This window comes from Entelurus aequoreus, linkage group LG16, assembly GCF_033978785.1.
Source record: "Entelurus aequoreus isolate RoL-2023_Sb linkage group LG16, RoL_Eaeq_v1.1, whole genome shotgun sequence".
NCBI lineage: Eukaryota > Metazoa > Chordata > Actinopteri > Syngnathiformes > Syngnathidae > Entelurus > Entelurus aequoreus.
The window spans coordinates 40,327,039-40,340,287 of record NC_084746.1 but is presented as its reverse complement, the minus strand read 5'-3'; the positions used below and the strand labels follow the sequence as shown (position 1 = coordinate 40,340,287).

The window sequence follows — 13,249 nt, the reverse complement described above, 5'->3', positions numbered from 1 at the left end:
TGTGTCAAATTTATACCAGGCTTTTATCAGGTGTCAATGTGTGCTTGAAAATAATCACATCATGCTCTTCTCTTGTAATAACAATCCATAATATTCACCATTTTTGTAAATCAGAGATAGTTTTGTATATAACGCAACTTTCTCACACTGTTTCGATGCCCCTGCACTGTGTTGTCAATGTTGTTTGTTAGAATCTGACAGGCTGTGTTTTTATATATTTGCATAAGTCTAATCCCTTCTAATGCAAAATTCATATTCAATTGTAATTTTTTTCTAGCATAATTAAGCCATTTTCTCATAATTGAGTACACTAAATTTAAATACACAACATATTGTTGTGTATTTAAATTGTATATATAAATTGTGAAATAAATATTAAGGTAACTATTACTTGGGTTGCAGGCACAAGTATTTACTGGTTGATATCCCCTTTGAGAATATGTTGGCCAAGAAAATATATAAACCACTTTTAGACATTAAACATTCCAAAAGCAGAATTTTACTAGAAAATATTAATATACAGTAACTTCGGTCAAATTAATAATAGTTGATTGAAATAAAGATAGAAAAGATTAGAAAAGACTGGGAAGCAGAATTTGGCAAGGTTCTGGATGACAATGACTGGAGATCTGCATTGATACAAATAAATGATAGCACATATTTTTCAAAGCTTAATCTAATACAGATTAAGGTTGTCCATCGCATCTAGTTTACTAACTCTAAACTTTCCAAAATGTATGCCAATGTTGCAGACACATGTAATCAATGTCAATCGACTCCTGCAAACAAACACACATGTTCTGGTCCTGTCCCTGTCTGAAAGCCTACTGGGTGAATATTTTTAAACATCTTGCAGATGCACGACATTTTAAATTGACGCCTTGTGCAGAATTGGCTATTTTTGTTTTCTCAGTACTTGTATTATGATTCCTCTGTTAAATGAAAAAAAAAAAAAAAAAAGTATAAAAAATTAAGATAGAAAATTAAACAGCATTATGAATATTTTGTTTTATGGTGCATTATTTGCTCAATATTGTCACAAAAACAGTATTACATTGGGAGTGCTAAACTCCATGAACATGAGATTTAAATAGTTCCAATATCAAAAAAATGCACAAATTTAAAACTTAAAAATAGATAGGAAATAGTTCAATTTAAAGATACACATGCCACAAAAATACACCAACATTTTTACTTGATATTAAACATTGATGACTTCTGAATAAACCCTGATGAAAACTAAACACCTGTAGTAAATGTTTCTTCCACACGGGGGCAGCAGACCTACATAAACATATCATGTGTGAGCAGGCCTTACTCCTGTTAAGTTGACCGTCTCTGATTATAAGACGTGCATTGAAAGATGCCCATGCAGGGAACCCACACTACTGTTGGAATGATAGACGTGTTTATCCATTATTTCTTGTTGCTGCCCTGACATATCCATTCTACCAAGTAAACGACAAGCCAATAACATTACGACCTGATTTAGACTCTTGCTTGCATACCTTGTTTGTCCCTACTCTCTCCTGTGGAAAGCGAACTGCCCCTCCTTATCTCACCCTCAAACATTCTGTTGTATTCAAGTGTTATGTAAAGGAAAAGCGTATGAATAAAATACTTTTTTTTTTTTCCTTTGAAAGGAAAATGATGATCTGTAAAAACACCTTCTAAATATTTCATGCAGAAAGGAAGATTTAGTGTGCTGGTGAAGACACTCTTCCTGCCACACATTGTATGCATATTATATTTGATTATTGTATGCATATTATATTTGATTTTACACCCTCAAGCAACAATACCAATGAAACATGGATATACTTTAGAGTAGTCAGTGTACAGCATGTATTGATTTGCAATAAAAGTAACTCAATTGGCAGCCATAGTTGGTCTGGATGTGTGGCAATGTACTACCAAGAGAAGAAGTGTGTCTTACAGTGAAGCGTGGTGGTGGTAGAGTCATGGTCTGGGGCTGCATGAGTGCTGCACGGAGGAGGATTCCAGTACCAACCTGTGCAGCTCTCATGCAAGAATCCCAAGTCCAAGAGGATTTCAGACTTTGGACACACTTTCAGCGCATACAATAATGGCTGTGTGTTGGGTTATTGCTTCATTAGCTGTACACTGACTACTCTTAAGTTACAGTTTGTCCACATTTTTTTGTCCTTGGAAAAAATATAATAAAATGGCTGATGAAAACAAATGTAAATGAATAAACACAATCAATAAGGTAATTTATTCAAGGTCATAAAATGAGCACTTATAGACATGCATTTACACATCTATATTTTTACATCCTGACATTTTATCTGGGCTGTGTGCAACGCAGTACATATACATTTCTCTTTTTTTATTTTATTTCTATTTTGTTTCATTATTTTTTTAAATAATTACCTGTTTTTTCTTTTCATTAATTACCCAAATGTTAATGAGTCTGTGGTAGTGATCCTGACTTTTCTTTGTTTTATTGATCATGTTATTGTCATGCAGTACATCAATCATGGGGACTACAGGCGAAAATTGTCCTTTAGCTACAACCTGACACATTTACATATCATACATATATATGTTCATTAGTATGTGCTGACACATGCATTTTAACATAGTATTGCTTTTTTTCTGTGCATTTTCCCCCCCACAATACACATTGAAAATGTAGCGGTTGTAGGCCTACCTTTGTAAATGAGATAGAAGTATTCCAATGATTATATCTACAACCTTTCCTCATACCCTTTAGCACATAACCCCCACAAAACAAATCACATTTTGCCCTTTGCTCTGTGTTATACAGTAGATGTCGAAACAAATAGTTTGATAATATTGTGTATCATTCTTTGTAATGTTTGTCATTTATTTTGCTATATGCTGAGAAGGTAAAATGTCAATGAATGAAGGACATAATATCACAAACCTATTCCTAGCCTCTGATTGTAATATGTCCCTAAGTAGCTCACTGTCCTCCAAAGCGTGCAGTGTCAATGCTTGTTCCTGCAAAAGATGTCGTGGCTTGGATTCCTGGTGCGGGAGTTGTGTCGAGAAGGCTTGCTAATTTATGTTTTAATCCTGTCAAATTAGTTTTTTTGCACTGAAAAAGTTAATTATTGAGCAATGTATTTCCCATTAAATCGTTTTAGTCCAAAACATGCATTCCATTTGTTTAAATTTTGAGTGAAATAGTGTGAAATATATGTCACACAAAATAGAAAGTGTGAACAATTGTTGGGGCTGCATTTAGGCCCCTAATTTGGATTTTGAACACCTATTTTCTACGTCTTTTAAGTCAGTCTTCCGTGTTACCTCAGAGTGTTCAGTGTAACTGTCTTCTATGTTCCATAACATATGGAATGGTTATTTTTCGCCAAGTCACTCCCCCTTATGGGTAGTACCTTATTATTATAAATGTTTATGTTAAAGTTAGTGTCAAGATACCCATAGTCCATCCATCCATTTTCTACCGCTTGTCCCTTTTGGTGTCGCGGGGGGTGCTGGAGCCTATCTCAGCTGGATTCGGGCGGAAGGCGGGGTGCACCCTGGACAAGTCGCCACCTCATCGCAGGGCCAACACAGATAGACAGACAACATTCACACTCACATTCACACACTAGGGCCAATTTAGTGTTGCCAATCAACCTATCCCCAGATGCATGTTTTTGGCGGTGGGAGGAATGTTATACCAATGAAATTAAATGTGTATGATTATTTTACATTTATTTACGCTAATCAAATTCGATTTTAATATATCACCCCAAAGAGTGGCTTGGATCAGGTTTTTGAGTGTACAGTACCACCTCAGAAAAGGCTCAGCTCTCCAAGTACCACCATAATGACAATGGACAAAATGGAGGGATGGATGGAAGTAAACAAATATCAAATACATAAATAATTCTTATCTAAAAAAAAAAGGGTTGAAGATGTTCATCATAATTATTGTTGTGTGTACTTTGTGAACACTTGTAGTTTAAACAGTCTCTTAAACTGAATCATATTGCTGCTTTGTTGGATTTATTTGCTTAATCCGTTCCACAATTTAATTCTAAATACAGATATACTAAAGGTTTTAAGTGTTGTACGCGCATACACATGTTTTAAATCTAAGGTTATATTTCTCCTCCTTCGATGAGAATAATTGTTGTACATTCTTGGCCAGCAGGTTATAGTTTACATCATTTTAGAGGTTTGCAATATTACCATATCATTGAATTTCAATATTTGTGATTCAATAAATAAAGTGTTTGTATCTTCTCTATATCCAACATGATGTATTATTATAACTGATCTTTTTTGTAACACCGTTAGTGAATGAAGTGTACTTTTGTAGTTATTTCCCATATTTCTACACAATAACTCAGATATGTAACACTAGTGAGCAGTAGACAATATGAAGTGATTTTTGGTCCAGGACATATTTTGCTTTATTCATTATTGATGTGTTTCTTGTATATTTTTATATGACATTTCCAGTTGATTTTTATCATCTATTATTACACCCAAAAATGTGTTTTCTTCGAACCTTTCAATGTCTACTGCGTCTAAAGTAGATGACTATATATAGGGGCTTTGACTCATGTCCTCAGTGGTGTGATGTTTGCCATTCTTGTGTAAATCCACATGTTTAGTCTGAATGTATATTCAGATGTTTTCCACTTTGCTTCTTGTAGCATGGCAGAATTCCTAATACAATCACGTATGGTTGCGTTAAAAGAGTTGGAGAGAGGGAGAGGGGGGAGGAGAAGGAAGGAGGGGGAGAAAGAGAGAGAGGGAGGGGGAAGTGGGGATGAGGGGGGGCGGTTTATAGAGCTTTCACTTTCCCTTTCGGCGATGGAACAAACCCACAGCATCCACGCACCGGAACACACGGAAGAATGATAGCACTCTCTGACTAATTGTTGCTTTGGATACGGAGATCTCTCCCCTTCCCCTGCATCCATCTCCCCCGCAGCCCCCCCTCCCGGTGCCATCGTTGGAACTGAAGCGTGCATGCATGGGCTCGTCTGAGCTCACAGCACACTGGAGCCACTGCGTCCCTCTTTCTTTTCTGCGCATGGATTCAAAAGGACCTTTTTTTTTTGCAGCCCTGATACTCATTTCTTAAAAGAACCAGAAGAAGCAGAAATAAGGGGGGGAAGGCTGATGTGCCGCTGAGGGTCTGGGAAGCGTGCTGGTCACCTGGAGTGTTTCCACTGACACGAAGCTGCACCAACTTATCAACACTGTTGCATGTCGCTGGCACGCCGGGGATTTATAGCAAGTCCCGACAGCGGAACAAAGTTGTCCATCACGCAAAGATGCATGCTGAATCTCAATGATGTTCCGGACTTCTTCATCACAATGACATTTGGCTGAAACCTTTCTGGGCCAACACTCTTTTTGCATGATCTGCAGCAGGTGACAACCTCAGCCCAACTAGACTCTTGCCTGTTTTTCTTTAAAAAAAAAGACTCGGTTCAGTTCTGGGAGATGGCTGCGATCGCCAGCTCTCTGATCCGCCAGAAACGCCAGGCGAGGGAATCGAACAGCGACCGCGTGTCCACGTCGAAGCGTCGGCCCAGCCCCAGCAAGGACCCCCGCTCGCTTTGCGAGAGGCATTTTTTGGGGGTCTTCAGCAAAGTGCGCTTCTGCAGCGGCAAGAAAAGACCCGTGCGCCGGCGACCAGGTCAGTGCCGTAGCACCGATGCCACGCCGCCACCTAACCAATCTCATGTGTGCGAATGGACACCCCCCCCCCACTTCCCCCCACACCTCCTTCCACGAACCCAACCCAAACCCTCCCCCGCCCCTCTTTGGAGCAGCAGAGGCATTGTGCTGCAGTCACTGGCTTCAATCTGACCCACACAATGTAGAAGCAACCTGTTCCATTTTGGCAGCAGCCTGGAAGTGCAGAACATGTCTCGGCTGTGACGTCACCCCAGACACACCTTCCCCCTTTTTGTAAACAAATTGAACCCCCTCCCTCCCAAAGAGGTTGTCAATTGCCTAATTCCAAATGAGTGCTGATTGGGGAGGGGGATAAGTCGCACCGCAGTGCACCACAAGGCTCTTTTCAGATGAAATGTTTTAATGGTAAATGTTTATTGCAGAGTGGGAGCTTTACTGCAGTGGAGAGGGTATAGCCTCAGTGATTAAGAGCTACTCTGCTTTTATTGATGGTTGTGTTTGTGCAAAAAAAAAAAGTCACACAAAGGTAGAGTAAAAAAAAAAAAAAATATATATATATTTGGCAGGTAGGTATGTATAACTCCTTGTTAATGTCGACCACCCCATCATTTTTCTTCATATAAGCCCATTCACTGGATTTAAAAAGATCTCTTCTGCCTGTTTTAAAAGACTGTTTTTCCTTCTGTCCCAACCTCCACCCCTACTTGGTAAGACGCACCTTCGAAACCTCCACAGGTGTCCCATAAGGGCTGCAGGCTAGGTCAGTAGCTCAGCCTCCATCCGTGTGTGCTGTGTTTCTTCTCGTCTCCACCCCATCTTTGCGCCGCCCCCCCCCCTCCCCTTCCTCTTTTTTCTGGGCCGGGGAGGGACACATTGAGGAAAGGGGGGGGAATCCGTTGGGCTTCAACACCTGTCTGATTGCTGACTTTTATTTTTTCTTCCATCTCTTTGTGTGGCTGTCTTGAAAAAAACAAAAAAAAAACCTGATTCCTTAGCTCCGCCTCCTCACTTTATTTCTGCTTCTTTTTTTTTGGTTAATGTTGAATCCTCCCTCTTAAGTCTATATATTGTATATAGGTGTTTATTGGTGTTTATTGATATAGTGTGTTCCCCCACCCCCTGCTGTTAGAGCAGGGGATCATTCACCATTTCACGGCCATGACACCATTGTCAGCGTGCCTAAATGTCTTGTCCTGTATTAGTATGAAGTACATGTCTTGACCTTTTTATGCTGCTCCCCTCATGTTCCACATGGCAACACTTGCTTTGTGCCCCGGACTTCTTTCACAATACTCTCACTGCTAAATGATTGGAAGCCGTCAACAACATTTATGGAAGTGTGCTGATCGCATGTAATTTACTGTCGTGTGCGCTCTCAGGCACCTTTCATGCAAATGCACACACACTTTCTCTTACACTCACACACCTCACCCTGGCCTGTGATGGAGGATGAGGGGCCTGTCCCAGGAATGGATAGCCCGACCACAGGGGTAGGTGAGTTGGCGATTGAGTAGACAAAAGGAATCCATTAGAATTGTAAATTATGCGGAGTATTATGATAAAACCAATGCTCTTTTTATTCAATTAAAAACATTAACACTGCATGATCTTGTTGACCTCAACACTGCTATTGTGACATATAAAGCTGCCTCTGTGTCTACAGGAGAGGTTCAAACCCAGGGAGAGTTCATACGACCTCAGATATTCATCAGTCTTTAAGAAATTAAACATAAGAACTAGGTTAAAAAGTAGATGTGTTTCTGTCAGGGTGGTACATCTGTGGAACAGCTTGGATGATTCCTTCAAATGTTCCAGTTCCATTCACACATTTAAAAACCAATATCTTAGAAAAATATATTGCTTTGGAATCAACAGCAGTAGTTAATACTATGATCAATATTAATTACAAAACTAAATATGTGACATAAATAATAATGGAATTATAAGTGTTTGTATATAGTATATTATTGGTACAAATGTTTAAAGGCCTACTGAAATAAAATGTTCTTATTTAAACGGGGATAGCAGGTCCATTCTATGTGTCATACTTGATCATTTTGCGATATTGCCATTTTTTTGCTGAAAGGATTTAGTAGAGAACATCCACGATAAAGTTCGCAACTTTTGGTCGCTGATAAAAAAAGCCTTGCCTGTACTGGAAGTAGCGTGACGTCACAGGTTGTGGAGCGCCTCACATCTGCACATTGTTTACAATCATGGCCAGCAGCGAGAGCGATTCAGACCGAGAAAGCGACGATTACCCCATTAATTTGATCGAGGATGAAAGGTTCGTGGATGAGGAAAGTGAGAGTAAAGGATTAGAGGGCAGTGGAAGCGATTCAGATAGGGCAGATGCTGTGAGAGGCGGGTGGGACCTGATATTCAGCTGGGAATGACTAAAACAGTAAATAAACACAAGACATACACTACCATTTCAAAAGTTTGGGGTCACCCAAACAATTTTGTGGAATAGCCTTCATTTCTAAGAACAAGAATAGACTGTCGAGTTTCAGATGAAAATTCTCTTTTTCTGGCCATTTTGAGCGTTTAATTGACCCCACAAATGTGATGTTCCAGAAACTCAATCTGCTCAAAGGAAGGTCAGTTTTGTAGCTTCTGTAACGAGCTAAACTGTTTTCAGATGTGTGAACATGACTGCACAAGGGGTTTCTAATCATCAATTAGCCTTCTGAGCCAATAAGCAAACACATTGTACCATTAGAACACTGGAGTGATAGTTGCTGGAAATGGGCCTCTATACACCTATGTAGATATTGCACCAAAAACCAGACATTTGCAGCTAGAATAGTCATTTACCTCAAAAGCAATGTATAGAGTGTATTTCTTTAAAGTTAAGACTAGTTTAAAGTTATCTTCATTGAAAAGTACAGTGCTTTTCCTTCAAAAATAAGGACATTTCAATGTGACCCCAAACTTTTGAACGGTAGTGTATATATACTCTATTAGCCACAACACAACCAGGCTTATATTTAATATGCCACAAGTTAATCTGCATAACAAACACCTCCCCCCTCCCGTCCATATAACCCACCAATACAACTCAAACACCCGCACAACACACTCAATCCCACAGCCCAAAGTACAGTTCACTTCCGTAAAGTTCATACAGCACATATATTTCCCCAAAGTTACGAATGTGACATGCACATAGCGGCACGCACGTACGGGCAAGCGATCAAATGTTTGGAAGCCAAAGCTGCGTACTCACGGTAGCGCGTCTGCTATCCAACTCAAAGTCCTCCTGGTTGTGTTGCTGCAGCCAGCCGCTAATACACCGATCCCACCTACAGCTTTCTTCTTTGCTTTCTTCATTGTTCATTAAACAAATTGCAAAAGATTCACCAACACAGATGTCCAGAATACTGTGGAATTTTGCGATGAAAACAGACGACTTAATAGCTGGCCACAATGGTGTCCCAATATGTCCGCACAATCCGTGACGTCACGCGCAAACATCATCATACCTAGACGTTTTCAGCAGAATATTTCGTGGGAAATTTAAAATTGCACTTTACTAATCTAACCCGGCCGTATTGGCATGTGTTGCAATGTTAAGATTTCATCATTGATATATAAACTATCAGACTGCGTGGTCGGTAGTAGTGGGTTTCAGTTGGCCTTTCACCAATAGGGATATTTCACATGTCTTTACTGTGTATATATTTGAACAGTATTTTATGTTGTGTATAAGGTGTATTTATAATATGTTGTGTAAAGTAAATTTCACATTTCTATGAAGCTCAAGATCAGAGCCCAATGTCTCTTGGTTTGGCTACATCTTTTATTTGAGAGTGTTAATAGGGTTAGGCCAAATAAGTGCTCAACTTCAGCCTATAACCTTTCTGTCTGTAAAATTGTCAATTTATGTAAAACTGTTTGTTTTGTTGACCGCTGACCGAAGAAATAAACTAAACTAAACATCGGGCCCATATTTGGCTCATAGTGCCTGAATTAAGCTATAAAGTAATATATACATTTTGCAGTGCAACCTTTGAAAATGAGTGAGGTCATGCACCTCAGAATTCAAATACGTTTTTGGGGCATTTTTCGTATCAGAAAAATCCTTAGTTTGAACTGTATACGTGCATGAGCCTTCAGCTCAGTGAGCATCTGAAAGCATTAGTCCTCAAACGCTTTAGACAAAGTACCATCGCAAAAATATATTGCCTTGCAAGTACCACCGTTTTTGTTGCCTCTGCTTATCGTCCTGCTTGAGGACCCCTTACCTATAGATCCTGTATAAAATGGTTTTAACTTGCTGTGCAATACTAAAACACTCAAATATTACAGTTGAGTGCCGCGAATAGCTAGCTGGGTTATAATCGCTAGCTGGCAATTAGAGTGCCAATCGCTAGCCATCTTAAATGCTTACATTAATTTAAAAATATAGTGAAATCTCAATTCATGAACTTAAAGGCCTACTGAAACCCACTACTACCGACCACGCAGTCTGATAGGGTATATATCAATGATGAAAGCTTAACATTGCAACACATGCCGATACGGCTGGGTTAGATTAGTAGAGTGCAATTTTAAATTTCCCGCAAAATATCCTGCTGAAAACGTCTCGGTATGATGACGTTTGCGCGTGACGTCACGGATTGTAGCGGACATTTTGGGACACCATTGTGGCCAGCTATTAAGTCGTCTGTTTTCATCGCAAAATTCCACAGTATTCTGGACATCTGTGTTGGTGAATCTTTTGCAATTTGTTTAATGAACAATGGAGACAGCAAAGAAGAAAGCTGTAGGTGGGAAGCGGTGTATTAGCGGCCGGCTGCAGCAACACAAACACGTAGCCGGTGTTTCATTGTTTACATTCCCGAAAGATGACAGTCAAGCTTTACCATTGGCCTGTGAAGAACTGGGACAACAGAGACTCTTACCAGGAGGACTTTGAGTTGGATACGCGGTACCGTGAGTACGCAGCTGCGGCTTCCAAACATTTGATCGCTTGCCCGTACGTGCGTGCCGCTATGTGCATGTCACATACGTAACCTTGGGGACTTTGGGGAAATATATGTGCTGTATGAACTTTGCGGAGGTGAACGGTACTTTGGGCTGTGGGATTGAGTGTGTTGTGCGGGTGTTTGATTTGTATTGGCGGGTTATATGGATGGGAGGGGGGAGGTGTTTGTTATGCGGGATTCATTTGTGGCATATTAAATATAAACCTGGTTGTGTTGTGGCTAATAGAGTATATATATGTCTTGTGTTTATTTAGTGTTTTAGTCATTCCAAGCTGAATATCAGGTCCCACCCGCCTCTCACAGCATCTTCCCTATCTGAATTGCTTCCACTGCCCTCTAGTCCTTCACTCTCACTTTCCTCATCCACAAATCTTTCATCCTCGCTCAAATTAATGGGGAAATTGTCGCTTTCTCGGTCCGAATCGCTCTCGCTGCTGGTGGGAATGATTGTAAACAATGTGCAGATGTGAGGAACTCCACAACCTGTGACGTCACGCTACTTCCGGTACAGGCAAAGCTTTTTTATTAGCGACCAAAAGTTGCGAACTTTATCGTCAATGTTCTCTACTAAATCCTTTCAGCAAAAATATGGCAATATCGCAAAATGATCAAGTATGACACATAGAATGGACCTGCTATCCCCGTTTAAATAAGAAAATCACATTTCAGTAGGCCTTTAATTGGTTTTTGAACATGGTTTGTAAATAGAAAGTTTGTATATCGAAGCAAATTTCTCGATGAAAAAGTCCATATTTGAGTAAAAGTTTGTACACTTTGAACACAATTTAAAGCGCTGTACAGAACTGTATATCAAACATTACAATGGGTTAATAGGTCAACTACACTGGAAAGGAACTTCATATGGCCCCATTTGTCGTGGTTTACCTGACACATGAAACGTGACAAATTGGAGGGATTCACTATCCACTTAAGCTGCCAGATGGCAGTAGAGTATTGAATATCTTAAAATGTGTTTTGTGGCAATTCCAACTTTGACCACAGCGTCAGTTGCTATGTAGAGTTGCACTTTTTCAGCAGGCTGCATTGCAAAATTAATAACCCCCGCCCCCCCACCTTCCTCTGACGCAAGAAACATCCAAGAGTGAGGCCATATGAATCCCTTCTATACTGTATCTATTTAATAAAGCAAAAACAAAAATGAGTAGCTGAACTGTCGTCCTCTGTAGCTACCCTGCCGACAAAACACATCACATTGTCACTAGCCCTGTGGTGCACTCACTGTTTAAAATCACGACATTCCTTAACTTGAACATCCAGGCCGCTACAATGATTATGAATAGAAAATAAAATCCACTTAAACTTGTTGGGTAATCTTCTTGGCATACAGCTGAAGGAAGGAGGAAGAAGTAATGTCGACAATACTGTGGATACTTCCTGAGTGTTTCAAACCACACATCACTTGTCTATTGCTTTCTTTGGACTCATATTGAGCTAGAAGAGGTAGAACAATTCTGTAAAAAAGCTAAGAAAAAAGCACTTAAAAAGCACACTGCTGATCTGCTGACAGAGATCAATAAGTGGATGCACTGCAGGCACACAATGAAACTTTCGTACACGAAGACAAGTTTCTTACAACAAAGCATATTTCTTTTCAATCTGTGGTTCATGAATCGAAAAGTTCGTATAATGAGAGGTTTATAAATCGAGGTTCCACTGTAAAGTCATTGATTCATGTTTTATTTCAAACTTGCAAGGTACAGTAAGTAGGGTGTCTATGCTACACAGTGTATTGGATCAGTGTTGATGTGTATTTAAAGACATATACACTGGTGGAAAAATTGCAGCGGAAATGTAAAATAAATTAGGGCTGTCAAAGTTAAAGTGATATTAATGAGTTAACTATAAATTACTTAAACAGAACCATTAAAGGCCTACTGAAACCCACTACTACCGACCACGCAGTCTGATAGTTTATATATCAATGATGAAATCTTAACATTGCAACACATGCCAATACGGCCGGGTTAGATTAGTAAAGTGCTATTTTAAATTTCCCGCGAAATATTCTGCTGAAAATGTCTCGGTATGATGACGTTTGCGCGTGACGTCACGGATTGTAGCGGACATATTGGGACACCATTGTGGCCAGCTATTAAGTCGTCGGTTTTCATCGCAAAATTCCACAGTATTCTGGACATCTGTGTTGGTGAATATTTTGCAATTTGTTTAATGAACAATGAAGACAGCAAAGAAGAAAGCTGTAGGTGGGAAGCGGTGTATTAGCGGCTGGCTGCAGCAACACAACCAGGAGGACTTTGAGTTGGATAGCAGACGCGCTACCATGAGTACGCAGCTTTGGCTTCCAAACATTTGATCGCTTGCCTGTACGTGCATGCCGCTATGTGCATGTCACGTACGTAACTTGGGGGAAATATATGTGCTCTATGAACTTTATGGAGGTGAACGTTACTTCGGGCTGTGGGATTGAGTGTGTTGTGCGGGTGTGTGATTTATATTGGTGGGTTGTATGGACGGGAGGGGGGAGGTGTTTGTTATGCGGATTAATTTGTGGCATATTAAATATAAGCCTGGTTGTGTTGTGGCTAATAGAGTATACATATGTCTTGTGTTTATTTACTGTT

At 39.9% G+C, this 13,249-nt stretch overlaps 1 protein-coding gene across 6 annotated transcripts in view; it reads left to right on the top strand.

Moving 5' to 3' along the window:
• The window catches only part of fgf12a (fibroblast growth factor 12a), a 105,132-nt gene that overhangs the window by 30,222 nt on the left and 61,661 nt on the right, over positions 1-13,249 (top strand). For 2 of the 6 annotated variants that reach the window (XM_062022839.1, XM_062022838.1), the window contains one exon: positions 6,368-6,415. The exons of 3 other annotated variants lie outside the window; for them this stretch is intronic. In XM_062022839.1, the coding sequence (XP_061878823.1) occupies positions 6,368-6,415 (48 nt within the window). Of the gene's footprint in view, positions 1-4,840; positions 5,654-6,367; positions 6,416-13,249 lie in introns of those variants that run through there. One more of the 6 variants, XM_062022836.1, reaches the window with a different exon arrangement.